The 25,706-nt window shown below is 40.3% G+C and overlaps 1 protein-coding gene across 2 annotated transcripts; it reads left to right on the forward strand.

Moving 5' to 3' along the window:
- The first annotated feature begins 2,096 nt into the window (after positions 1–2,096).
- Positions 2,097–25,706, forward strand: LOC124545328. Of its 2 annotated transcripts, XM_047124227.1 has the most exons (6): positions 2,098–2,224; positions 2,385–2,527; positions 2,623–2,682; positions 7,787–8,092; positions 20,469–20,660; positions 25,311–25,706. In XM_047124227.1, exons 2-6 carry the CDS (start codon positions 2,459–2,461, stop codon positions 25,365–25,367), a joined length of 684 nt encoding a protein of 227 aa, XP_046980183.1. In that variant the 5' UTR covers positions 2,098–2,224; positions 2,385–2,458; the 3' UTR covers positions 25,368–25,706. The 2 variants fall into 2 exon arrangements, with proteins under 2 accessions (XP_046980184.1, XP_046980183.1); XM_047124228.1 differs by lacking the exon at positions 7,787–8,092 and having other exon boundaries at positions 2,097–2,224.

Genomic DNA, 25,706 nt, shown 5'->3' on the forward strand with positions numbered 1-25,706 from the left:
GGAATTGCCCAGGTCCGACAGAATGCACAATGGACATGAATAGATGCAGGTGATCAGTCAGGGTGCTTACGTTTGTCAGCTGTCAGAGTCATATCTAGACATATCACTCCAACTACACACACCCCACACCATTACAGAGTCTCCATATGGATTCATGAGGTTGTCTCCATGCCTGTACACATCCATCTGCCTACTACAATTTGGAACGAGACTCGTCTGACCAGGCAACATGTCGCCAGTCATCAACAGTTCAGTGTCAGTGTTGATGGGCCCAGGAAATTCGTAAAGCTTTGTGTCGTGCAATCATCGAGGATACGCAAGTGGGCCATCGGCTCTGAAAGCTCATACCAATAATGTTTCGTGAATGGTTCATATGCTGACACTGTTGATGACCAAGCATTGAAATCTGCAGCAATTTGTGGAAGGGTTGCACTTCTATCATGTTGAACAATTCTCTTCAGATGTCGTTTGTCCCATTCTTGCAGGATTTTTTCCGGCTGCAGCAGTATTGGAGATTTTATGTTATAACGGATTCCTGATATTCATGGCACACTTGTGAAATGATTGTACGGGAAAATCCCCATTTCATCGCTACCTCGGAGATGCTGTGTCCCATCGCTCATACACTGACTATAACACCACGTCCAAACTCGCTTAAATCTTGATAACCTGCCATTATTGCAGCAGTAACCAATCTAACAACTGGGCCAGATACTTGTCTTATAAAGGCATTGCCGACCGCAATGCTGTATTCTGTCTGTATGTTTTTGAATACACATGCCTATACCAGTTTCTTTGGTGCTTCAGTGTGTATCATTTTTCCAAGATGTTCTGTAGTTCTGCACTGTACTGATAATTGATTTTACTTTCAAACCCATAAGGACTGTGTCATATCTTTTCTGCTCGATAGTATGCAGTCAACTGGTTTTCTTATTAACTGCAACTTGGCACTCCGTAGTCTCTGTTCGTCATCTCTACAGAGCGTCCAAGCTTCTCTGCTACACAAGAGGGTAGGTTTGGCCAGGGTATTGTACACTTTCAGTTAGGTGTGCCGCTGAGCAACAGAGGCTCTGAAGATGTAATTTTGTTATGCCCGTGACTTCTGTGTGAAGTCTGTGATTTTGTGTTGCATATTGTTTCCTTATACTGTAGGTACTCGAGGATTTAGTTATCTATTGAAATTTTCTTTCTCTTGTGGCCTTTTACAGTGGAAGGCCACTACTTTGGTTTCATTGCGGGAGATATACATATCATACATGTTTGTTGTTATGTGCTGTTGATCTCAGGTTATACACTGTAGGCGGATCACAGAATACGTATTTCATTGTTCTCTGGGAGTTGTGCTGTAATGTAGTTGGAAAAATTGGCAGCTGTTGTAGCGTTTACTGCAAGAAAAACCGTTCTGTTGATCAAAGGCTATAGAAAAATGTGTCAATGTAATCAAAATGTTTTCCGCAAAAGAAAGCGAGATGTTTATGTTCTGGCAGTATCATTTTATTATGTTGGTCAGATTAACGGTTCAACTGCCCGCGGAGCCTGTTTATCATCGTACAACGTCTGTAACACTGATGAACTGCGGCCGCTTTCCAGCAACAAGTAGGCCCTACCGTAACCGCACGGTTAAAAATTAAATTTAGGAATTCTCTGATTATTTCCATTGCTGTATTTACAAATTAAAAAGTTTATCAGCCGCTCACAAGTAGAGAAATGCAATTTCCCTTCAGGAGGGTGTCGCAGAAATCAGGTAAAAGGAATTTCAAGAATGTCGTTCTTTTATGTCAATGTGCATCAAATGTCCGTCATTTACCCGCAACACTACTGTTCCGGATGAAGGTACATTTTTGTCATGTGTTTTCTGCTGTTGCGTTATCAGTAGCACAATACTATTTACTATTTCCTCAGTGTGGGCGCGTGAATATCTGAAATTGTATTTGCAGAAATTTGCAGTGTAGTATCTCCGATTTCTCCTGTTTACCCTCCAGAAACCGGAATTTCTAGAGGATACTCTGAACTCCAATATGAGTGACGATAAGCTGTAAGTTGCCATGAATGTTATTGTTGAACCAGCTCACAGTAGTTGCGATTAGCATTACGCCATGCTTGTGCCATTAATGCCTTTGGGGTGGCATGGAGGGGACATCGACGTATACGCCAAGGTTACTACTACATAGATACACGCCCCCACTGATGTGAAACATCCTCGAACGACCAAAGTTGTTTGCTGGTAAATATTGTATATGTGCAATGTTTTGATCTCACCCGTTCAGAAAGCTAATAACCGTATAAAACAGTATAGCATCTTCGCATGCGACCTTTGATAACTATCAACATTTTGATGTCAGCACCTGTAAATAGTCTCGCTTTAAAAATTAAATGCTTTCCAGCCCTACACTGGACATCGACCATATGAAATTACGATCGGCGAGGTAAAACCTCGTTTTTAATCAACGCTATTGCGATGGATGACGAACAAAACTGGTTTGACAAATTTACTGTTATTGTGGAACAGAATATTAGAGGTGTACAGGTAAGGCAATCGCATCAATCACTTGTAATCATCAGCAGTAAAAGTGACATAAAAATTGTAGCAACAGCTGAATTTGTGTTTGTACTGTGTTTCAGATCGGCATATATTCTGTGGGCGTGATCGGACTTGTTGTGGCCTTGAAAAGTGTGCGACCGGTAATTATTACAACATAAGCTGCTTAAAACTTTGTAGCGTTGTATTTGATAATCGCCAACGTTGTTATCAAGATAAATTATCCTGTGTATTTTGAGGAAATTACGGTCACATGAAAAAATTCCAGCTGTGTACGCTTTTAATGAGCCTGTGGACAAATGTCGTACCGGTACTCAACTCTATAACAAGCGAGCAGTTGTAAATGCATCCACTGACATTGCTGTAGAAAATATTGCGAGCAAATTTTGGAGGGTCAGTCATTTTATAAAGCCCTCTGAGAATATTTCTCGTGGAATTACACAACTTTACAGTAGGTACAAGAAATGAGTAATGAATGGTGATAAACAAAGCATTTCTATTAATATTTCAAGCTGTGCATTTAATTTAGAGCTCTTCTGACATTTTGTTTTTCAATGACAGATGCAGAAACATTTCAAAATCTCATGTTTTACTTTTTATAACTTGCCTGTCATACTGTCGGTATTCCTCATATTTTCCTTGCAGTTTAGTTTTCCAGAAATACCCACTGGATTACTGTACGCTACTTTCACAGAACTAAATCAGGAGGGAAACCTTACCATAACTTAACTAGTACTCTCGTTGGAACAGATCAGTGTAACTAAACTTCCACTTGCTGTGAGGCATATCTTGGATGTGTAAAACTGATATTGAAATTTGTGCTGGAGCAATGATTCCTCAAAGCCATAATTGTCATCTAATTTTGACAGTCCATAATTATTTAAACTTGGAGAATGACTTTATAGCTTGCTGGAAGGGTATGAGACATAAATCATTTTTAATTGGAGACAGAACTTTACTTCTGTTTTTCATGTCCCTACAAAAAAAAAAAAAAAAAAAAAAAAAAAAAGAAATGATAAACACACAGGCGAAAATATTTGAAATCTTTCTTTATGTGAAGCCATGTTCGGGGGAATTGAGGAGAACAAATGTTGCTATAAAGTCATCAGTTTAATGTTTAAACATTCAGAATTGTTTAGCTAAAGGATCTATCAAAAGAACATTCCACAAAAGGTAAAGGAATAGATAGAATAATGACAAACTTCCACTATTCCTAGTAAATGCCACCTTGTGCCTTGTGGAATTTCGTGATTTTTCCACCCTAACACATAGTCAGTGGCCAAAAGCTGATGTGGTCATTTAAGACTTCAGATCCCTTCAACCAAAATGTTTTTGTATTGTAATGTATAGCGTTGTATAACAGACTTACAAGGGACATTCAAAACAGGTTCCATACAGGAAATTGCTAAACTTTACTCAGCAGCAGTTGTTGCTCCACTGTCAAAGGATACCTGGGTGGTTTATACCACGGCTTTGAATGAAACTAAAATGCAAGGATATAATAAACTTTTCTAGATTGTTTCTGATTACTGTTCCACAATGCAACAGTAATGTTAAATGTAGATGATCAGTACTGAAATCATTGTTTCTGTTTATCTTGATGGGTCATACGCTAGCACAGACTCAAATATCCAAGTGTAGATTAATCTTAGAACGTCATATAGACAAATATACTACTAAAAAAGTCACAAATTAGCATATCAGAAGAAGAATTCACCTCAGAATAATGTTAAATTAAAAGGATACAGGTTGGTTGGTCGGATTTACCTTAAGGAAAGGAAATTCCAGTAGGCCCCTATTGCTGATAAGGGACAGTAAAAAATAGAAAAATAAAAGCCCAAAAACTATTCCTAGCTTTTATTGGTCATTTCTTGTATGTCATTGTATACTGTCAGAACTTATCATGTGTAATTCACATTTTCTCTGAAAATTTAACAACAAAAGGAACAGGTGAGAACATCTTTCGTTTATTCACCAGTTTGAGTACTGGCTTCATTATTTAGAATATGTTCAGGAATCACTGTTGCAATTTTCCATGAAACAAAATTAAAATCAAAACAATAGCTTCTTATCAAGACTGAGGGACTGAAATCTTACAGGTCATCATTTAAGGAAGAAATGTGAGAATGTATGTATGGAGCACAAGACTGTATGGAAATGAATCATGCCCAGTGGGAAATTTTGGATAAGAAGAGAATTGAAGTGTTAAAGATGTGGTGCTATAAAATGATGTTGAAAATTAAGTGGACTGTTGGGAAGTGAGATGGTTCTCTACAGAATCAGCAAAGAGAAATATATGTGTAAAACATTGGCAAGAAGAATGGGCAGGACTTTAGGACATGTTAAGTCAACAGGGATGGAGTTGAAGAGGGTAAATTGGGTGCAGAAAGACATAGGTTGGAATGTATCCAATAAGTAATTTAGGATGTTGTGTACGTGTGCTACTGTGAGATGAAGAGGGTGTGAAGAGATAGGAATTCATGGCAGGTTGCATAAAATCAGTCAGAAGATTAATGACCCAAAAAATGTGTGTGTAAGTAGCTTTGAGGATACAATTGTAATGTGATCCATCTGGTACTTGGTACTGTTGTTAGGTGTTCAGTTTGACCTGTTGAACATCCATTGCAAGGTGCGGTCGGATGGGGATGATGGAAAGGCAGCCTTTGTGGTATTGCCCAGCCTGCTAACCAAATCTAAAAGCTGTATCTGAGGTGCAAATCATTTAGCACGTCTTGCTGAGAAATTTTTGCAAAGTTGCGAGAGTATATCAAGATATCAGCACCGTGTAATAGTGGCGCTATGCATGGCCTGCTCCATTTTGAGGAAACTTAAAAAATATTCTCTTTATGAAGCTCTCTTACTAGGTAGCATATGGTAGTGGAATACTAAAGCATAGTGTCATCATATATGGTATATGCATTTTTTGTAGCAATTGCTTAAAAACTAGTTTTGAGAAATGGATGTGAGGAATGGTATTTGCTGTTGTTGACTGTGGTCACACCACTGTTATTCTGTCTATGCTTTGAAGTCCTCCTTCCTCTGGAGCCAATAAACCATAAGCACGAGCATACCAATCTCTTTGAAGTGTCTTCCTTGCGCTGAACCTCTTTCACTGTAATATATGGTAGCCATTTTGACAGTGTATTTTTTTTTGTATATGTTCGCTCTTAGAAAGTTTATGATGGGTAGCGACTTTTCATTTTCCTCAAGAGGGCTTTCAGTTCCATTGCTTATATGTCCTCTTCAGACTTATTGAACAAAGCCAAAGTTCAATGCTCTGATGGTATTTGGAACTATCTTTTTCGTTTTATGGTTTTTCACTAAAACATCCACAGGAGATGCCACAGTATAATGCTCCCTTTCAGAATACGAAGGTATGTAACAGGCAATTTTATTTGTATGTGGATACGAGTATAGATGAATAAACACTGATTGAGAAGATAGTAGGCAAAAATTTATATATGCTGTTTTGCTCAGAATTTGGATTTGACAATTATCATGCGAAACTACGTTACACTATACTCTTCAAAGAGTTGGACTGGTCGAACTTGCATTCATATTTGTATATTTTGAAATGAATTGTTGAAAGATGGCCAGGTTCTGTCAGTAGTAAGAACCATCCTGGACACTCTGCTGCATGTTTTGGTGTTTTGGGAATTTGGTGAATATAATATTAGTGTACATTGCATTATTGTTGTTATTGTGAAATGCTGATGTTTTAGTAAGAAACCTTTCATGTTTTTGAGATCAATTGTTAGTGCTACTTCTGCTTTTTGAATGTGAAATTGGGATAACATCTCACTCACTTCTTGTCACTTAGTTCATCCCGTAAACCAAATTTTGGTGTAAATGTGTTATGTTACTGTTAACATTTGGGCATTGATATATTCTGGGTAGCTATCTTTGTGGAATTTTTAAATTGTTTCTTTCTGATAACTTACATAAGGTGTCATCATGATGCTTTCTGACAATACAGATGAATGCAGTCGCATGAAATCTTTATTTAATTCTACATTCTTAAATTGAGTGTAAATACTTAATATTTTACTAGCAACCTGATCCAGCTTTGCACACGTAGCACTAAGTATCTATAGCCAGTTGACTTGTGTATAATATGTAGTGATTTACACAAACCTTCCTCAGGAATCGGTCTATTTGTGAATACTGTTTAAAATTCCCTACAGTAGTTCCTGAGATTAGCCATGACATACAGAAGGAAAAAACACAGTGGGGCACTTTAATTTATCATGTAACTATGTCTATGGATTTAACTCTTTTTATTATCAGATATTCATGAATCACATGACAGTTATTTGATGGTAGAGATAATAAAATGCAAGTATAGAGTGGTCACAATAAAACTGTCCCACATTATCAATCTGTTTCAACCTTGACATGATTTCATGAGGTGTTTGATGAGAGGATAATCAGAAAAGACAGTAATATCTTCTGGCCACCATAATTACCAGATATGTATACTACTGAATTTTCTCTGTGGAACGAGTTAAAGGGTCAGCTGTATTCAGACAGTGCCCAAGCAATGGAAAAGCTATAGCAGATCATTAAATATCCAGTTTCTACCAGCCCTCAGGCAGAACTGTTTCACGTGTTAAACCAGTTAATTAACTAGGGAAGCTTGTTTAATGTATGACTTTCCTAAACATTTTTCAGGGGGGTCTTACTATTGTAGTACAGCAGTATAAAATTGGTCCAGTCTTTATTTTTGGTATTCTTACCATACATTATATCTGTTTTTATTGTAGACTATGCAGAAACTGAATATTCAAAACTTGAAGGCTAAGAAAACCCATGATTTGTTTAACTTATGAAAAAAATCAAACAGTAGAAAATTCAGGATGGAATATGTCAATATTAGGTAAAGAATATTTGCTACTTACCATATAGCAGAGAGGTTGAGTTGCAGATAAACGCAACAAAGACTCTCAGAAAGAATGTTTGGATTTATGAAGTGTGGAGTACAGTAAGAATAGTGTTTTTTAGTGGGCAGACATTTACTTCAGTACTACAAAGCAAGTATAGAAATATTTCTAAATGCACTGATTATATTCATTCCTGGTCTATCATAGAGTATTATAAACAGTTTAAGACTCTTTATGTGTTTAATACCAAATTAGGTCTGCATATGTGTGGCAATAAATCTTCAGCATTTGTGTATGTGACTTTCTTTCCCAAACAATGGAAAATCCAGGATGGAATGTGATAATTCTTTTTCTCTTTTTTATTCAGTTCTCACGCTTTGTAAGGCCTCAAGACATTCCAAAAACCTTTGTGGAACGCCATGTGCCGTTAAAGGGGCGAGTCTTAGGGGTAGAACTAGGTGGTCCAGCTACACCACCATTGCTAATGGTGGATCATCAACCAATCATATCCCTTACACGGCAATCGTCTTCTTGTCTACCTGTACATATTGCTGGTGTTGACATTTCTGGCAATGGAATTTCTTGGATGCAGTCTGTACTGGTTGGAGATCAAGTGAAGTTTACACCACTGAAAATTAATCCGAGCAGTGTTAGCTGCATAGTGAAAGCATCGGTAAGTCAAAATAAGAATTTCATAAAATTATTTATAGTATACTGAGAAAGTTGTACTTTGTTTCCTCATAAACATTTAGTGTGGATAAACCTCATATGTGTATGAACATCAGCTGTAAATGATTGCAAAGTCAGACAATTGAGTTCTAACAGTACACAACTAATGATAGTTCACAACTGATGACAGGGCAGGAGTATAATGATGCACTATTTTGTCACAGTGAAGTGTCATAAGATATTCTTTCCTTTGAGTTAGTTTGTTGCACCACTAATTTATTATTGATATCATAAAAGTGAAAAAGAGATCTCATTGATTAAAATCCTAGATGAAGTGGATTCAAATCCTTGTTTGACCATCCAGATCTGTGTTTCCCATTGCCTAAATCGCTACTGGTGAACAGGTTGGTGATTCCTAAGACAATGCAGGGATCATACTGATTATTGCACTCGAGGAATGCTTCAGTATTGGCTTGGTGTTCAGATTGATTAAATTAATGGGTCATATGCTGCTGTTCACAATTTCTTAGTTCTTTTTTTTGTGACTTCAGTATTTTACACAACTATTGGTTGCATGTTATCTAATTGACTTTTATGATGATTTGCTGTGCCCCTCAATAACAAAAGGATCAGACTTGTGATACCTGAGCTGTTGCCTCCCCATGTATGCCTAGAAGTGGTTGCTTGTCATTCTGGAGCATTGGAACTTCTGGCAATGGCTGCTGTGCTAGATGGCCCTTGCTGTGGTTGGATAGTGCCCACAGGGAGAGCCCCTGATCAAAGTGAGTGATATCAGGGTGGATGCTTTGTGTATGAAATGCATTAAACTCCAAAAATCTGGCTGTTCTTGTACAGTCATCTCTTTAGTTTTGCAGTGGATCATATAATGCTGCTGCTTATGACCCTATGGCCTTCCCTTCACTTTCTACAATCTGGGAGGAGGGCCAATCTCGCCAGCTTGGAGTGAAACATTTTTCCCCGCTACCTGGCCTGCACTAGGACTGATGGGGACACATTTGTTGCCATCAAGCCATTATTTATTGTGGAAAATATTGATAACAGATTTGGTGGAGTCTCTTGGTAAGATGTGGTTGCATTCACTGTTGATCGGAACATCTGCCCTTCATGCTTGTGATCATCTTGGTGATATCCCATTGTCCATTACTCCCAACCAGTCTTTAAATATGGTTCAGAGTCATTTTTCATGGGGACCTCATCCTTCAAACTTATGAGGTACTCCAGGCCAATCAGGAATGACGGTGAATTTATTTTGTTTGGTGGCTTCAGAAAGGTCGTAAGGACGTATTCTGACATTTGAGGGAGATACAACCCCCACCCCCTCCCCGCCGCCCAGACGAGGTGAAGGTTATGTTTTATTGGTGTGATGTGAAGCTGTACGTTCTGCCACCCATGAGGTGTTTTCAATATTTACTTTCAAAGTCTGAAAGCCTCCATCACTCCAGTGGTGTCCCATTGTACTCTCCACTCTTACAGGAGTTTCAGGATGCTATTTCTTTTTTACACCACTGGCTCTGAATCTGCTGATCATGTGAGATACATTTACATGTCTTTTGTTCGCACGGAACATCATCTTTTGCTTGCCATGTGGGTGTTTACCGTATAACTAATGGCCAGGCCTTCTTTCAGGCCCTCTGCTTTATTTAAAAGGTCCTCCCTCACCCAAGTTTTGTTTTGTATAGACTCGGTGTCTTTCCCACACCCCTTGGTCTCTGCCATCCATGACCTTCTCGATGGCCTTCGTTATACTACTTGTTTGGTTGATTTCCTTTGGGTTCCAGGACGTATGGGTATCCTGTATAATGAACAAGCTGATGGTCTGGCTGAGGGGGTCTGTCACTGACCCATGTTCTCAGTGACCACTCCGGGATCAGCTTTGTGGCTTTACATCAAATTCCTTTTTACTCAATTGTGGACAGATTCTTAGGGGGGGGGGGGGGGTCGGCACTACCCCCTGTTTAATAAACGTCGTACAATCCAGGAGATTCCTAGCACATGGCATTCTTCTCTCTGCCTCTCTCAGCGGGTATTTACTATCCTTTGCTATCTTCGTATTGGTCATATTAAATTGACTCACGGGTTTTTGCTCCACAGTGACATGTTCCTCTCCCCCGTTTGTAGTTGTGGGGCCCCCTCACTGTGATCCATATTTTTGTTGGACTGCCCCTGCCTTTTGGCCCTCTGCACTAAATATGCCTTCCGACCTTCCTTGTCATGGGTTTTAGTGTACGACCCTCACATTGTTATGTCTCTCATCGGTTTTTTCTCGAAACTGATTTGTCCTCCCAGGTTTAAGTACCTGAATTTCCCACTGGAATTGCGGTCCCTTGGTTAGCACTGGTGTTGGTTATGGAGGCCTTGGCCATGCCTCCACACCGGCCAGGTTCTCCCCATCTTTTCCCTACATTTTGTTTGGTCATTTTCCCCTGATGTTGCCCCCAGTGTGCTGTGAACATGGTATGGTGTGGGGATCAGGAAGGATATGCGGCAGTGCTGGTGCCCCAATATTTGTAGCATCTCTGGGATGCCTCTGCTCTTGCTGTCCCCCCCCCCCCCCCCCCCCCCAACCTCTCCCTCCTCCCATCCTGCTTCCTGTTCTTTACTCTCCCCCCTCCCATTCTGCTTCCTGTCCTTCTGCTGCTCTGACTTCCCTTTCACTTTTCTGTTTTCCCATTTTCCCTTCCCATTGACTGGGCTCTGCTGTTTGTGTTGTTCCTCCCATGGTGTCTGCCACCTTAGATCATGGGATTGATGACCTCGCTGTATGGTACCAGGAAAGCCAGAAGAATTACATAATGAGATTCTGTAGGAAGGATATGTACCAAAATATCAAGTAGCTGGACAAGCCTTGACAGAAGAAAGGGAGGTTACTGAGTTCCCCCCGTTTCCTTCTGAGATGTTGAGATGGGATCGTTGTACCAATTTTTGCCTGGATCAGGCGTCACATGAACTCCAACAGAACGAGCAAGATAAAATATCACGCGAGCATGGTACTTATGAGATGTATACCACAGACTAGATGTAATAGCTGGGGAGCTTTTACACTTGTACATGGCATTCTCTGTAGCAGGTGAAGATAGGGACTGGGTAGACAGTTCCTCTTGGTCTCTAGTGGATTGCACCAGGAAGACTATCTAAGTGTCTCATTCTGTCCACTTGGATAAGAAATCACTGCAAATGGAGGACACTCTCAACATGAGTAATGTAAGTGGCAAGCAGTTTGACGACATCACTTTGAAGGTACCCAGCAAGGTCTCAAATTCGCAACGACTCCTGAAAATGTGTCCATTTCAGGTCTCATCAGTGCAGTGGAGCAAGTAGCCAACACATTTTCACCAAATGTGGCAGAAGAAATTCGCTGGGAGATCTGTAGGGCACTCGCCAAGAAAAAGGCTCCAAACTTTTGAAGTGATGAGACAGTTGAACTGACAGTTGAACTCAAGGCTCCTTGAAGACAGCAGCATCATGATGTTGGCAGCAGACAAAGGTAATTCCTTAGCCATTTTACTCCAGGCTGATTATGATGAGAAAGTTTATCAATTTCTTGAAGGCCTTGATACAGACTTTTGGAATGTGACCCTACAAAGTAGCCAAGGGTTCTTTTGAAGAAAATGGTTATGGCTGCAAGGTCATTACACAGTTAAGATTGAGAGAGCCAGTTCCACTATAGGGGTTGCCGAAAGTACATAAAGAGTACGTGCCACTGTGATCAGTTGTCAGCGACATTGATGCATCAGTGCACCCAACAGCCAAGTATATGAAGAAACTGCTGTTTGCATATGTGAGGAAGCGTATTCACCACATCCGCAACTCGGTGGATTTGCAACGTCTCAAGCAACTACATGTCATAGAATCTGATATAATGGTCAGTTTTGATGTGGTATTCCTGTTCACCAGGGTACCACTGAAAGACTCACTAGAACTGGTTGCAGAGAAATTTGACGATGCTCTCATGGACTTGTTCAGGCACATACTGACCTCAGCTTATTTTCTTTATTGGGGTCAGCATTACGAGCAGACAGAAGGTGTAACCATGGATAGTCCTCTGTCTCCAGTGGATGCCAACATGTTCATAGAGAGATTTGAGGACGAAGCATCAGAGATGGCTAGATGCAAACCCACATCCTTCTTCAGGTATGTGGAGTATACCTTAGTGATCTCGCATTGTGGCAGGAAGAAGTTCATTGAGTTTCAGGGACATCTTAACTCTCACCTGGCAAATATTAAGTTCACCATGGAACTGGAATGGCTGTTTGTCGATTCTAGATGCACTTGTCAGAGAGCAGACGGGTCATTCGGCCACAATGAGTATCACAAACCTAGAGAGAGTGATTTGTACCTACAAACTAGCAGCTGTCACAATCCATCACAGAAGAATGCAGTTATATTGGCCCTCAGGGCACACACAGTGTTATATCTAGATAGTTTGGCAACAAAAATAGAACACCTACTACAGTCAGTGTTTTGCAAAATTGATTACAGGGTCAAACAGATTCAGTAAGTCCTCCAACCAGCCAGTCCACCACATGCTCAAGAAGAGCAAGATTAAGCAAAGACTGTGCCGTATGTGTCCTGTGCGGGATCTGTTTGTGCAAAAACCTACAGAATTCCAGGAAGTATAACATCAAGTGTATGTTCTGTCCACCTACCAAACTAAGGGGACTACTGGGAAATGTAAAAGATGACCAGGAGCTATGAAAACCAGAAATTTATAATATCTCTTTTTAGTGTCGCATGTCATATATTGGTCAAACAACTAGGATAGTAGACCTAAGATGTAAAGAACATCAGAAGCGTGCTTGACAAACACAGGCAATGAAATCAACCATTTCCAAGCACTGTTTGGAACTCAATCATTCCATGAACTACGATGAAATGAACATTCTGGTGCAGACCCGAAGTACTGGGAAAGTATTGTAAAGATAAACGTGATGGAAAATCTCATGAATCATGACACTTGGGAACCTCCACCAAAATTGCTGAAAATGCAATGGGGCAAGCAGCAGAACTCTTCGATAAGGAGAACTGAGAGTGTAGACATGCAGAACAAACTCCAGACAGAGCACTAGGTGCACTAGACTGAAGATGGAACATCGTAGGATGCTTCTAGTGAGAATGGATCACAGAGGGACACCTAGAACCATACTGGACAAAAAATGGAATGCTGGCACTTGGCCTGGTATACCGGACTGAAGAGGGAATGTATAAGAATATTTCTAGAGGCAGATGCCAAAGAGACTTGCATGGGACGGAAAATGGAAATCCAGTGCATGGATGGGCATGCCATACAAAAAACAGAACGGCAACGTACAGCCCGTTGCACCTGACTGAAGAAGGAATACCCAAGGATGCTTTTAGCAGGTGCAGACTGCAGGTTGCATGCCAGGGCCCGACCATGGAGGGGGCAGGCCGTAGTTATAAATACTGTGCACATTCCACTTGATGAGCAGTTTCAGGTAGCGCCTGATGAATATAATGAGTCACGTTGTCAAAATATTGCGCATGAACAATGCTGGCATCTGGCAGAATACCCAATACCTAAAGAAGTCAACAGATCACCGGGAATGCCTAAAGAATTCTGTGCCACAATAATCTATCAGAAAAGGCATAAGCTCGTTGTAACGACATTTTACAGATCATCTGCAGGCAGTGTCTTGAAGTCATAAAACTTTTAGAAACAGCTTCAATAAGGTTGTGAAAGCTTAAATGCAAAAATCATTGCTTGTATAAGCTTTAACATTTACATTCTGCCAGGTGATGCTTACTGGTAGCACCCAGAGTAGTGGATGTGCAGCTATGGGTTATTCTCCACAGTAATATTCCCTATGAGGAGTGAAGGACATAGTGGCCAACATTGATTTACCGTGAAACGAATAGTCTACGGTTTATCTTACCATGATGGCCAAATGTTAACAATAGTATTCACTGAGCAGTAAAATACTGTTCATAGATGAAAAGTACTGTATTGCAGTACCATAAAGTGTCTTGATGAATGTGTAGAGAGAAATTATTGGAAGAGCTCCAGGGAGAAATATATAAATCAGATAGTTTGTATGGAAAGTCTTTCTTAAATACAGTAAAACTTGCTAAAATCAGCACATGTATAATTCGGAAATCTGCCCAAACTGTACAAGTATTTCAGTACCAACGCATTCAGTGCACTTTTATGTGCTGAATTTTTTGTATAAAGTGGAAAGTGTCTAACGTGAAAATGGAAAGCAAATACTTGTACATACTTAATAATTCATTGTATAATGTGGAAAAGAGCCTATACAGTACTATTGTATTACAGTTCATTAGTTAGTCATGACTCTATGGAGACTTTACGTTTAACACCTCTCTTAAGCAGTGCAAAACCAAGAAAAGAGGTCCAGCGCGGCGCTGCTGGTATGGACCTAAAACCGCGCCACTCTGTGCAACAACGAATAAGTTACGCTCAGTGTCGGTACAGTACATCAAAGGGAATGGTTCATTCGTCATCATTCTGTTTGCCAGCTTTCTCGTTTCCCTCATTATTGATGCACGCCGGCGCATACAGGGACATTGTTGCGCATCTACCAACACACTGCTGCAATGTGTGCAGTGAAAGAGGTGTGTCATTATTTTCCACCAGTTTGTTTACTAGTAGCACTTTAAGAGATACAGTAACATGATGTCGAACAAACGATATCTATCGTTAACACTTAGTGAACAGATTAATGTAATCAAGGCGACTAATAAAAACAATCTCTCTGTACACGAAATTATGTTACATTTAAAATGGGGGGAAAACACAAATTTATGAGACTTTAAGAAACAGGGATAAGATTCAGGAAGAATGGATGAAAGGGAATGGGCAGATGAAAAGAAGACCGGAAATGAAGAAATTAACATAATAGTGTGGGAATGCGTGGGCAAGAAATTTACCTTTATCCTGACCCATGTGGCAGAGTGAGGCTCTGAAAGTCACTAAAGAACATGGAATTGTGGAATTTAAGGCAACCATAGAATGGCTGGACAGTTTCAAAGCTAGGCACAACGTCGTGTAGAATGAAGTGTGTGGGGAAGCTAAGAATGTGCAGGAAAGTGTAGCAACAGAGTGGAAGACAATTAACATAATAATTGTTAATTATGACCCAAAAGACATTTTAATGTCGATCAAACGGGACTGTTTTATTGCTTGCAGCCTTCAAAACCGCTAGCAGTTCGAGGTAAAAAGTTCACTGGCAGAAAAAAATCCGATGAAAGGCTCACTGTGCTGCTGTGTGGAAACGTGTTAGGTGAAATGGAAAAGTCACTAGTGATTGGAAAGGCAGCAAAACCATGTTGCTACAAAAAGGTAGATATCATTAAGATTCCAGTCACATGGTGAAGCAATAAAAAGGCATGGATGGTGGGTGGTCTTATGGAAGAATGGTTGTGCTCTTTCAATGCCAAAACGGAAAAAGGAAATTACGAAGTTCTCCTTTTCCTAGACAATGTAACCTGTGACCCGAAAATAATTGCCTTGGTTTCCTCCAGGTTTAACCAGCCTCACACAACCCATTGACCAGGGGGTTATTTACACATTCGAGTGTCATTATAGGCAATTACTGATGCAACCTCTTATTCTTAGTGTTGAAGAAGCCGAAAGTGCATTTGCTCTTGCTTGTTCAGTTTCTGTCCTGGATGCTGGAAATTTGATTGGCCTGGCAGTAAAGGAAATGAAACTCGAAACTGTCACAAAGTGCTTCAACAAAGCAGGGTTTGGGGGTCAAGAGCAAGATACTTCTGTGGGCATCAAAGCTAAAGAAAATGCAGCAGCAACTGCTGAATTAATGAAAATGAGAATCATTTCATATAGTGCAGATGATTATATTCAAAGTGCTGACTTTCAACTTGCTCCACTTTCACTTCAGCAATAGATTTAATAGAAATTCGCAATACAGAGGATGATGAAGAAGAAACAAAGGAAGAAGAAGAGGAGCAAAATGATGACCCGAGAAAAATCGAGATGCATCAAGAAGCCACTGTATGCATAAACGATGTTATGCAATTTGCCAGCACACACAAATTCTCCCATCTATTTGGAACTGCTGTATGGTGCAAAAAATTGCCTAGAAAAAACATTTTGAACAGGAAATCAAAATAAGTTTCCCTCCTTGGTATGTGGCAAAAAAGTGAAATGCAAGTGTGAATTCAATGTAATTCAGAGTACAAGCAGTAATCAAAATTTGAAGCTCCATTACCACCAGTGTTGTTGAATCCTTCATTCTGTTGTACAATGCTAAAAAAAGGCTCAAAGAATCAGGCAAAAACCATTTAGAACATTCTTGAACAATAAACAAACAAAAATAGTAATCCAAATGAAATTATACCTCCAGAAATCAGCTCTAGCAGAAATGGTGAGACTTTTAATAGTTGGCCACAAAAGTTAGTGAGTATATCTTCATAGTTTTAGCAAACACTGTACCCAGTAATAAACAAGCAAATACAGGTGCATTAGATTTACTTGTGTAGAGTCTTCGTGTTCCAGCAACTGATATTGGTTTCAAAAATACAACCCATAAGGAAATTACAGAATTCTTCAGGTCACTAAGAAGTAGTGATTATCATGGTTATGATGGTGTTTCTTGCAGATTATCAATGTCCTTTGCTAACTTGATTGGATTACCCATGTACTACACACATCAAAAAAAGTTTTGCATCATCCCGGTTCCCAGAACTCCTGAAGACAGATGTTGACTGTGGATATTGTATCACAGACACAGTCCCTTTGAGTGTTCAGAGATGTCACTAAACCCACCCAAAGATGTAAACAACCATGCATTAGCAGTGCCTATTAGATAGAGTGGGTCCGACAGCCGATTAGTTCCACTCATTCCACTAGGAAGGAGTTACATGGCTCATGTTGTCCGTAGTTCAACCATGCCTAGACAGTAAATACTGTGGTTCGATCATGTCCGCATTGTTACTTTGTGCCAGGAAGGACTCTGAACAAGGGAAGCATCCAGGTGTCGCGGAGTGAACCAAAGCGATGTTGTTCGGACATGGAGGAGATACAGAGAGACAGGAACTGTCGATGACATGCCTCGCTCAGGCCGTCCATGGGCTACTACTGCAGTGGATGACCGTTAACGTACGGATTATGGCTTGGAGGAACGCTAACAGCACTGCCACCATGTTGAATAATGCTTTTTGTGCATCCACAGGACATTGTGTTACAACTCAAACTGTGCGCAATAGGCTGCATGATGCGCAACTTCACTCCCCGCATCCATGGCGTGGTCCATCTTTGCAACCACCACACCATGCAGTTCGGTACATATGGGTCCAACAACATGCCAAATGGACTGCTCAGGATTGGCATCATTTTCTCTTCACCGATGTGTGTTGCATATGCCTTCAACCAGACAATCGTCGGAGATGTGTTTGGAGGCAACCCGGTCACACTGAACGCCTTAGACACACTGTCCAGTGAGTGCAGCAAGGTAGAGGTTTCCTGCTGTTTTTATGTGGGACCGACGTACGTTGCTGGTGGTCATGGAAGGCGCCGTAAGGGCTGTACGAAACGTGAGTGCCAGCCTTCGACTGATAGTGCAACCATATTGGCAGCATATTGGAGAGGCATTTATCTTCATGGATGACAATTCGTGTCCCCATTGTGCACATCTTGTGAATGACTTCCTTCAGGATAACAACATTGCTCGACTAGAGTGGCCAGTATGTTAGCCAGACATGAACCCTATCAAACATGCCTAGAATTAATTGAAAAGGGCTGTTTATGGACGACATGACCCACCAACCACTCTGAGGGATCTATGCCGAGGAGAGGGACAATCTGGACCAACAGTGCCTTGATGAATTTGTAGATAGCATGCCATGACAAATACGGGTATGCATCAGTGCAAGCAGAGGTGCCACGGGGTATTAGAGGTACCGGTGTGTACAGCAATCTGGGCCACCATCTCTGAAGGTCTCGCTGTATGGTGGTACAACATGTAATATGTGGTTTTCATGAGTAATGAAAAGGGGCGGAAATGATGTTTATGTTGATCTTCATTCCAATTTTGTGTACAGGTTTTGGAGCTCTCGGAGCCAAGGTGATCCAAACTTTTTTTGACGTGTGTATGTTTGTAATCAATTAATGACTGGATATATTTTCTCCAGACTTAGGTATTCAGTAGTAACACCCATCTGCAAAATTGGAGATAAGCAGATGACCTTTATTCCAAATCTGTATCATTCCTTCCAGTCTTTTCAAAAGTATTTGAGAAAGTGGTCAGTGACAGAATACTGATTCATTTAACCAAGCAGAAGTTGTTAACAGCCTCTCAGTTTGAATTTCATAAAGGATTTTCTACACACAAAGCAACACGAGATCTCAAAATTAAGTGCTACTGGAGCTACATAAAAAAAAATCCTTCTGGTATATTCCGTGACTTTACCAATTCTTTGATAGTTTGCATTGCAGAAATCTACTTTGAAAACTAAAGTGTTCCAGCATTAACTGCATCCCTCTCACATGGTTGGAATCATACCTACATAACAGAAAGAAGAGGCTGTATCTTGGGCATGAAAATAACCTCAATATGGGAGGACATAACTTGGAGTGCGAAAGGGATTGCTAATGGGCCCACTTCTTTTTCTAATGTATATAAATGATCTTCCAATCACATTAAAGGGCAGATAGAAAACTGTAATGTTTAATGATGACAAAAGCATACCTAGTCAAGGCTCCAAATTCAACCATAGCAGACACAACTCAGATGATAGCTTAAGAGGCCAACAAGTGGTCCACAGATAACTCCTAACCCCACAAAGACTCATATTAGGCAGTTTCAGACAAGCGGTAATGACCTGTTAACACCGTAAGTGGACATTAATGGTCACACACTGAATGTAAAATTCATTGGTGTTCCATAACAAGTTAAAATTGGGTACACACATGAATAAACTAATTGAGAAGCAGTATGTTAGGCCTTTAGAAGTAGCTCCCATTTTGTTGACCCAAAGATGAAAATGTTGGCTTTTTTTTCTTATTTGCCCTTGCTGTTGTCTTCTGGAATTAACTTTTGGGGCAGTGCACCCAAAGTAAATAAAGTGTTTGATCAACAGAAGCAACCAGTATAGATATTGTGGAAAGTAGATAATTGTACAGCCTGCAGAAATCTTTTTAAAGATCATGAAATTCTTACACTCATTTCTCAAAATATTTACTCCTTAATAGTTTTTGTTTCTGATAGTAAAAATCAAATTCAACTAAACTATGATGTACACAGTCACAATATAAGATACAATAATTATTTTCATGTAGTCTTTTCCCCCTTGTCCAGTGTTCAGAATGGAGTTATATACTCTAGTAATAGGAAGTTCAAGAAGCTCATGTCCAATATAAAGTAAGAAATCAGGAATCCGCAGCAATTTAAAAGAAAATAAAAAACATACCTCATTACACATTCATTTTGCAAATTACTTGAACATCTAGATTCAGGCTTCATAGCAAGTAGCTGTGTTTGTTATAATGCTGAATGACAAGTAATAATCTATTGTCTGTAGCACTATACAAGACTTGTCATAATTTAACATTACCAAAAATTTCAAAAGTTCATGACTGATTTACTTCAACTTTTTACATGATACTACAATGAAAATTGTGATGGGCATAGACTATATATTTTTAAAATCATTTCTTAATACATGTGTAATATTTACAAGTACATTGATAGAATTTATGAAATATGAATGAATTTTAATGGCGTTGATATCAATGAGATTTCAAACAGTAGTTTTCCTTTCTTGTACACAGTTTTAGAATGACACATATGAACCAAACAAGATGTAATAAAAAGAGACTTAATATATAAATGAGAATAGTTCACTACTCTATAAATGAAGAGTTGCTGAGTTGCAGACAGATATATAGAAAAGACAAAAAAATGCTTAGCTTTTGACATAAAGCTTTAGATGAAAGGAAATAGGACATAAATGCAAGAAGAATGAATGAGAATTACTGTATTATACAATAATGGTAGCATCTAAGATACCAGAATTGATACTTGTTTGTGCTTTCTAGTAATCTCTGAACCAATTAAAGGAGTAAAGTCTCATATTTTTGTTTATGCTTATTTGATAAATAAGTACTGCATAGATATACAATCTATGGTGTTACTCCAAATAACTGAGCATTTAGTCAGTAATGAAGAGCAGCACTAAATGTGAACAAAAACTACAAAATACCATGTAAATCCTCAAGCACCAGTTTAATACCAAATAAGGCTGTTTTTATGAAAAAAAAAAATCATTAGATATAACTCAGTTCTGATTTTTGAACTGATGCATACTACAAAAATTTCAGAAATTTTTCTTTTATTTATTTCATTACGTTGTGTGCAAATTTTCAGAAAGGTGATGTGGCTGTAGACCTCGTCTCAGTGGGATTTGCAACAGTGTCAGCATTGGACTTCACATTGGAAAAAGATCCACTTTACATCACATACTACAAAAGACTGTTGAAGACTGAGAAACAGGCAGAGCGTAAGGGGCATGGTATGTGGGCCACTAACAGCACATGGTTCCAACGGATATGGAGAAAGGTATGTTTTCAGTCGCAATGTCCTTTTTGTACACAAACAGTTGATTCTAAGTCAGAGTTGGAATTTTGCATTTATTTCCTTTGGTTCGTTACCATGTGCTTGCAAGTAATTGTATAGCAGACATCAAAAATACAATATTTGTGCTGTAAGTTACACGGTCAGAAACATGTGATGCTCAGAACGCAGAATAAGGCCTCAGCTACGTATTGTTAATTACCAGTCAAAATAAGTTTGATTTTTTTGTATATTTTCTGAGATGTATGTTGACGAGGGCAGTATCATTAAATTCAAAAAATTCTCTCTTCTCAATCCCCTCTCCTCCCCCCCCCCCCCACCAATGCCATGCCTTTTCATTGCTGTCCCTCCATTCCTATCCCACAGTCCACTTGTGTCTTGTCCCTCTATCATACCCACCCCATTCACTCTGTCCCACCTTCACTGTCCCTCTGCCCCTCTGCCACCCCCTTATCCCCCTCTGCCACCCCCTTATCCCCCTCTGCCACCCCCTTATCCCCCTCTGCCACCCCCTTATCCCCCTCTGCCACCCCCTTATCCCCCTCTGCCACCCCCTTATCCCCCTCTGCCACCCCCTTATCCCCCTCTGCCACCCCCTTATCCCCCTCTGCCACCCCCTTATCCCCCACTGCCACCCCCTTATCCCCCACTGCCACCCCCTTATCCCCCGCTGCGACCCCCCCTTATCCCCCGCTGCCACCCCCCTTATCCCTCTCTGCCACCCCCCGTATCCCCCTCTGCCACCCCCCGTATCCCCCTCTGCCACCCCCCGTATCCCCCTCTGCCACCCCCCGTATCCCCCTCTGCCACCCCCCGTATCCCCCTCTGCCACCCCCCGTATCCCCCTCTGCCAACCCCCCCCCCCCCCGTATCCCCCTCTGCCAACCCCCCCCATATCCTCCTCTGCCACCCCCCCCCCCCGTATCTCCCTCTGCCACCCCCCCCCCCGTATCCCCCTCTGCAACCCCCCCCGTATCCCCCTCTGCAACCCCCCCCCCCCCCGTATCCCCCTCTGCCACCCCCCCCTCCGTATCCCCCTCTGCCACCCCCCCCTCCGTATCCCCCTCTGCCACCCCCCCCGTACCCCCCTCTGCCACCACCACCCCCGTAACCCCCTCTGCCACCCCCGTAACCCCCTCTGCCACCCCACCCCCCACCCCCCCGTATCCCCCTCTGCCACCCCCGTAACCCCCTCTGCCACCCCACCCCCCCGTATCCCCCTCTGCCACCCCCCTTATCCCCCCTCTGCCACCCCCCCTTATCCCCCCTCGGCCACCCCCCCTTTCCCCCTTCTGCCGCCCCCCCCCTTTCCCCCTCTGCCGCCCCTTTTTATCCCTCTGCCACCCCCTCCCTCCAGCCCCCTCTGCCACCCCTCCCCCTCCTACCCCTCTCTCCCTCCTACCCCTCCCTTTTGTTCCTCCATCTACCACCCCCATCCCTTATGTTTCTCCCACAAACCAGTCTTCTGTGCCTTTGATTTAAATACTAGATTGGCCATTAACTATTCCATGTGCATGTGTGAATTTCTTAGGCATTTTATTTGAGCCTTCCTACATATAGTTCAGATGAATGATCCAATTTTGTTGTGACTATGATTCTTTGTTCCTCCATCTACCGCTCCCATCCCTCATGTTTCTCCCACAAACCAGTCTTCTATCCTTCCGTGCATTTTAGAAATAAGTAATTTTATAAATAAGCAATTGTTTAATGATTGTAGTTTTATGGCATTCTCTGTGAAACTTCCTGGCAGATTAGAACTCTGTGATGGACTAGGACTTGAATCCAGGAACTTGCCTTTCCTGGGCACTGCTCTTATGTTTAAACCTGTAGTCTTCAAGCCCTCATACAATGTGTGTGAAGGGAAATTCTGGTACAACTATTTTTTGTCCTTTCATGTTCCATTCACAAACAGCATGTGGGAATAATGATTGTCAGTAAAGCTCTATATGGGCTCTGATTTTTTGTCATGACAATTTCAAGAGATACATGTGGGAGAAAGTAATAACTTGATCAGCTCTTCCTGGAATGTACTCTCTCAGAATTTCAGTAGTACACCTGACCTTGATGCACAGTACCTCTCTCAAAGTGTCTGCTACTCTAATTTGTTGACTATAAATCTCTTCTCCCAAGTAAATGATGAAATGGCTGTTCTTTGTTGATCTCTTCCCTGTCTTCCATTAATGCTATTTGGTAAGGTCCCCTGACAGCTGAACGATGCTCAGCAGTCTGTGAAATGAGCATTTCATTAGACACTTCTTTCAGGAGTGAATTATACGTTCTTCTGCTACTACTTTTGTGCAATTTGTTGTACATGATCGTTCAACTTTAGGCTGCTCTGGATGGTTAGTCCTAGCTATTTTATTGCAGTTACTGTTCCCATTGATTTGTTGTCAACAGTGTAATCAAAGAGTGGTGGATCTTGATGACTGAGCTATCCAGTCACTCCTCAATACCTGTTATCACAGAGCTACTTCTGGCAGTATTTCTTGTTAAGAGAATTACCTATGAAAGGTGAGTTTCTAGATTTGAGACCCAGTCCAGCACACACTTTAAATCTGCCAGCAAGTTTCAAAAAGTGCACACACTGATGCAGTGTGAAAGACTCATTCTGAAAGCATTCACGGTGCTTTTTAAATATTGAACTCTACATAATGTAGCTGCTTTTGATACCTGAAGTATAAATATTAGATCCAAGTATAGACAATAATAAATCAAATAGTAATACTAATTACTGTATATATTCTAAGTAAAAGAAAGCCTTGTCACTCTCAAACATTTAAGAGAATGAGATACTTTGCCTCTAGAATAAATGGTCTAGAAAATGGTTACTGTTGGTATCAGTTTTATTATTTGGAGAAATTTTACTGAAGTAATTGTGTATTGTTTCAGAAGTGCTACCTAAATAACATGCAATAGATTATAGCTTTTACTACCCACTTTAACCAGTGTGATGAAATTCAGTTCCTTTGATAACATGACAAGTTGGCCTACAATAATTTACTCGGGATGTGTTGTATGTCTAGTGTATTTTAATTACAGAGTCAAAGTGATAATAAAATTTAGTAATTTCTCGAAGAGAAAATTCTGCTAAGAAAGCTGTTAAAATTGCGAGGAGACATGACGGCTGGCCAGCACTTACCTGTAGAAGGGGAAATTCTGAGTAGTGCCACTAGATACATGTAAGAGTAGAAAATACTAATCTTGACTTTAGACATTCGTATGTTTCTTCTCTAGGTAGGAAAGAGGTATTGTTTGCGGGAAGATTTGAGAGGGGGAGAGCAGGTTACTGAGACACTAGATTAAGAGGGACCCACATGTTGTGATGAGAGTAGATAAAGGACGTGGTATCTCAGAGAGGAAGAGGTTAAAAGTAGTAAACTATGTGCAAGCTTCAGCAGTGGTGATACAGAAAAAATAGTGACATGTAAAAATAGATGAAAGGGAAGGAGAAGTCAAAAGTGCAATGCATAATGCAATTATCACCCTCTTTTATTCAACTCTTACTCAGAATATATCTTGAGGAGATATGTCACATCAAAGCAGTAATTTAAATTTGGGTCAACACGATTCTTAGGACCTAAAATAGTTGATCCTAAATGTCAGAATGTAGTGAGAGACATTAGGGTTGTTCTTGAACATGAAACAAGCTATAATAGCAGCTTTATATTGCATTGAGATCAACAGAGTCACTGGAATTGAAAAACATCTTGGACTCAATGAAGGTTGGTAGCAATCAAAGTTGGTGGCAAAAATAAAGGTTTTCATTGTAGTTGATGGTGGAGCAACATGGGTGTCTTCATAAAGATATGTTTTGGTAGCTGGCAAATCACCATTGACAGGTCATACTTGAGAAGTACACAGATTTGCAGTATTGGTCTCTTTCGTTATACCTCATAAACTAAATTTTTCAGTGCACCACAAGAACTTGTCTGCAATAAACTATCGATTGACAGTAACTGAGACAAATAGTCCCTTACTAATGCAAACACCCTTGTTTCTTTCATACAGTATAATGATCATGGCAGTAAAATTAAAGAATTAGTTTTATGAGGAGGTGCACCAACAGTTGTTCCTTCTGTAAATTACTTACAGATGGAATAAGAAGGAACTAAACACTGTGGGTACACTATTTACATACTCTGTCATGTAAAGTACAGTTGTTGAGCACGTATGCAGAATTACGGCAGGGAAGAATTGCTTTTTTTCTTTTTATTTATTGGTATTTAAAGATGCCTATTAGGTTTCAATTGAATACATAAATTTATGCACTTTCATCTCATTGGTTGTTTTAATTGCAGTACTTTGCTGTTCTACTAGTTGTTTAAAATTTGCCGTAAAAGAGGACAATGAGAAAATACTGAAAGTCCAAAGATTGAACAGATACTATGTTGGTTAAACATATTGCTTCTGGCAATTACTTGTGCAAGTTGGAAAAATTCTTCAGATGCACCTTAGGGACTCATTCAGAATTTTCCTTAGTGACTGTGTTCATTATTTTCATCCTTTGTTGATGTATTCTGAACAGTGTTTGTTACTCAAACTGTTTAAGTGTTTGTGATCATTTGCTCTTAATTTGATTTATCGCTTTCTTCTTACAGATATTTGTAATACTTTTATGTTTTGTTAATGTTTCAGGTCAGTGCAAGAGTGCAGCCAAGACTGTTGCTACCAGTAGCATTACGGCGCTCTTGAATAAGCTTTCCATCCAGTTCCTAAGACGATACTATATTGCTACTGGTTGTGTGTAGAAAATTTAACCATAATTGTGTTCATTGATGTGTCATTATGGCTATCCAGATTATAGTCAACAGCAGGTAGCTACTAATAATAGTAGTGACAAAACAGGAAATCTGTTAACTAACATTAAAACAAGAATGAATGGAGTAAGACCAAGAGTCACACAAATTTAAAAAAAAGGCTGCATCTCTAGATTTCAACATTTTTTAAAATTCCTTCATTATGATGATGATTCAAAACTGAATGAGGAAAGAGTATATGCATAGGCACTGAAGCAGAAAGGAAAAAGAGGGG

The sequence above is a fragment of the Schistocerca americana genome, chromosome 8 (genome assembly GCF_021461395.2).
Source record: "Schistocerca americana isolate TAMUIC-IGC-003095 chromosome 8, iqSchAmer2.1, whole genome shotgun sequence".
Taxonomy (NCBI): Eukaryota; Metazoa; Arthropoda; class Insecta; order Orthoptera; family Acrididae; genus Schistocerca; species Schistocerca americana.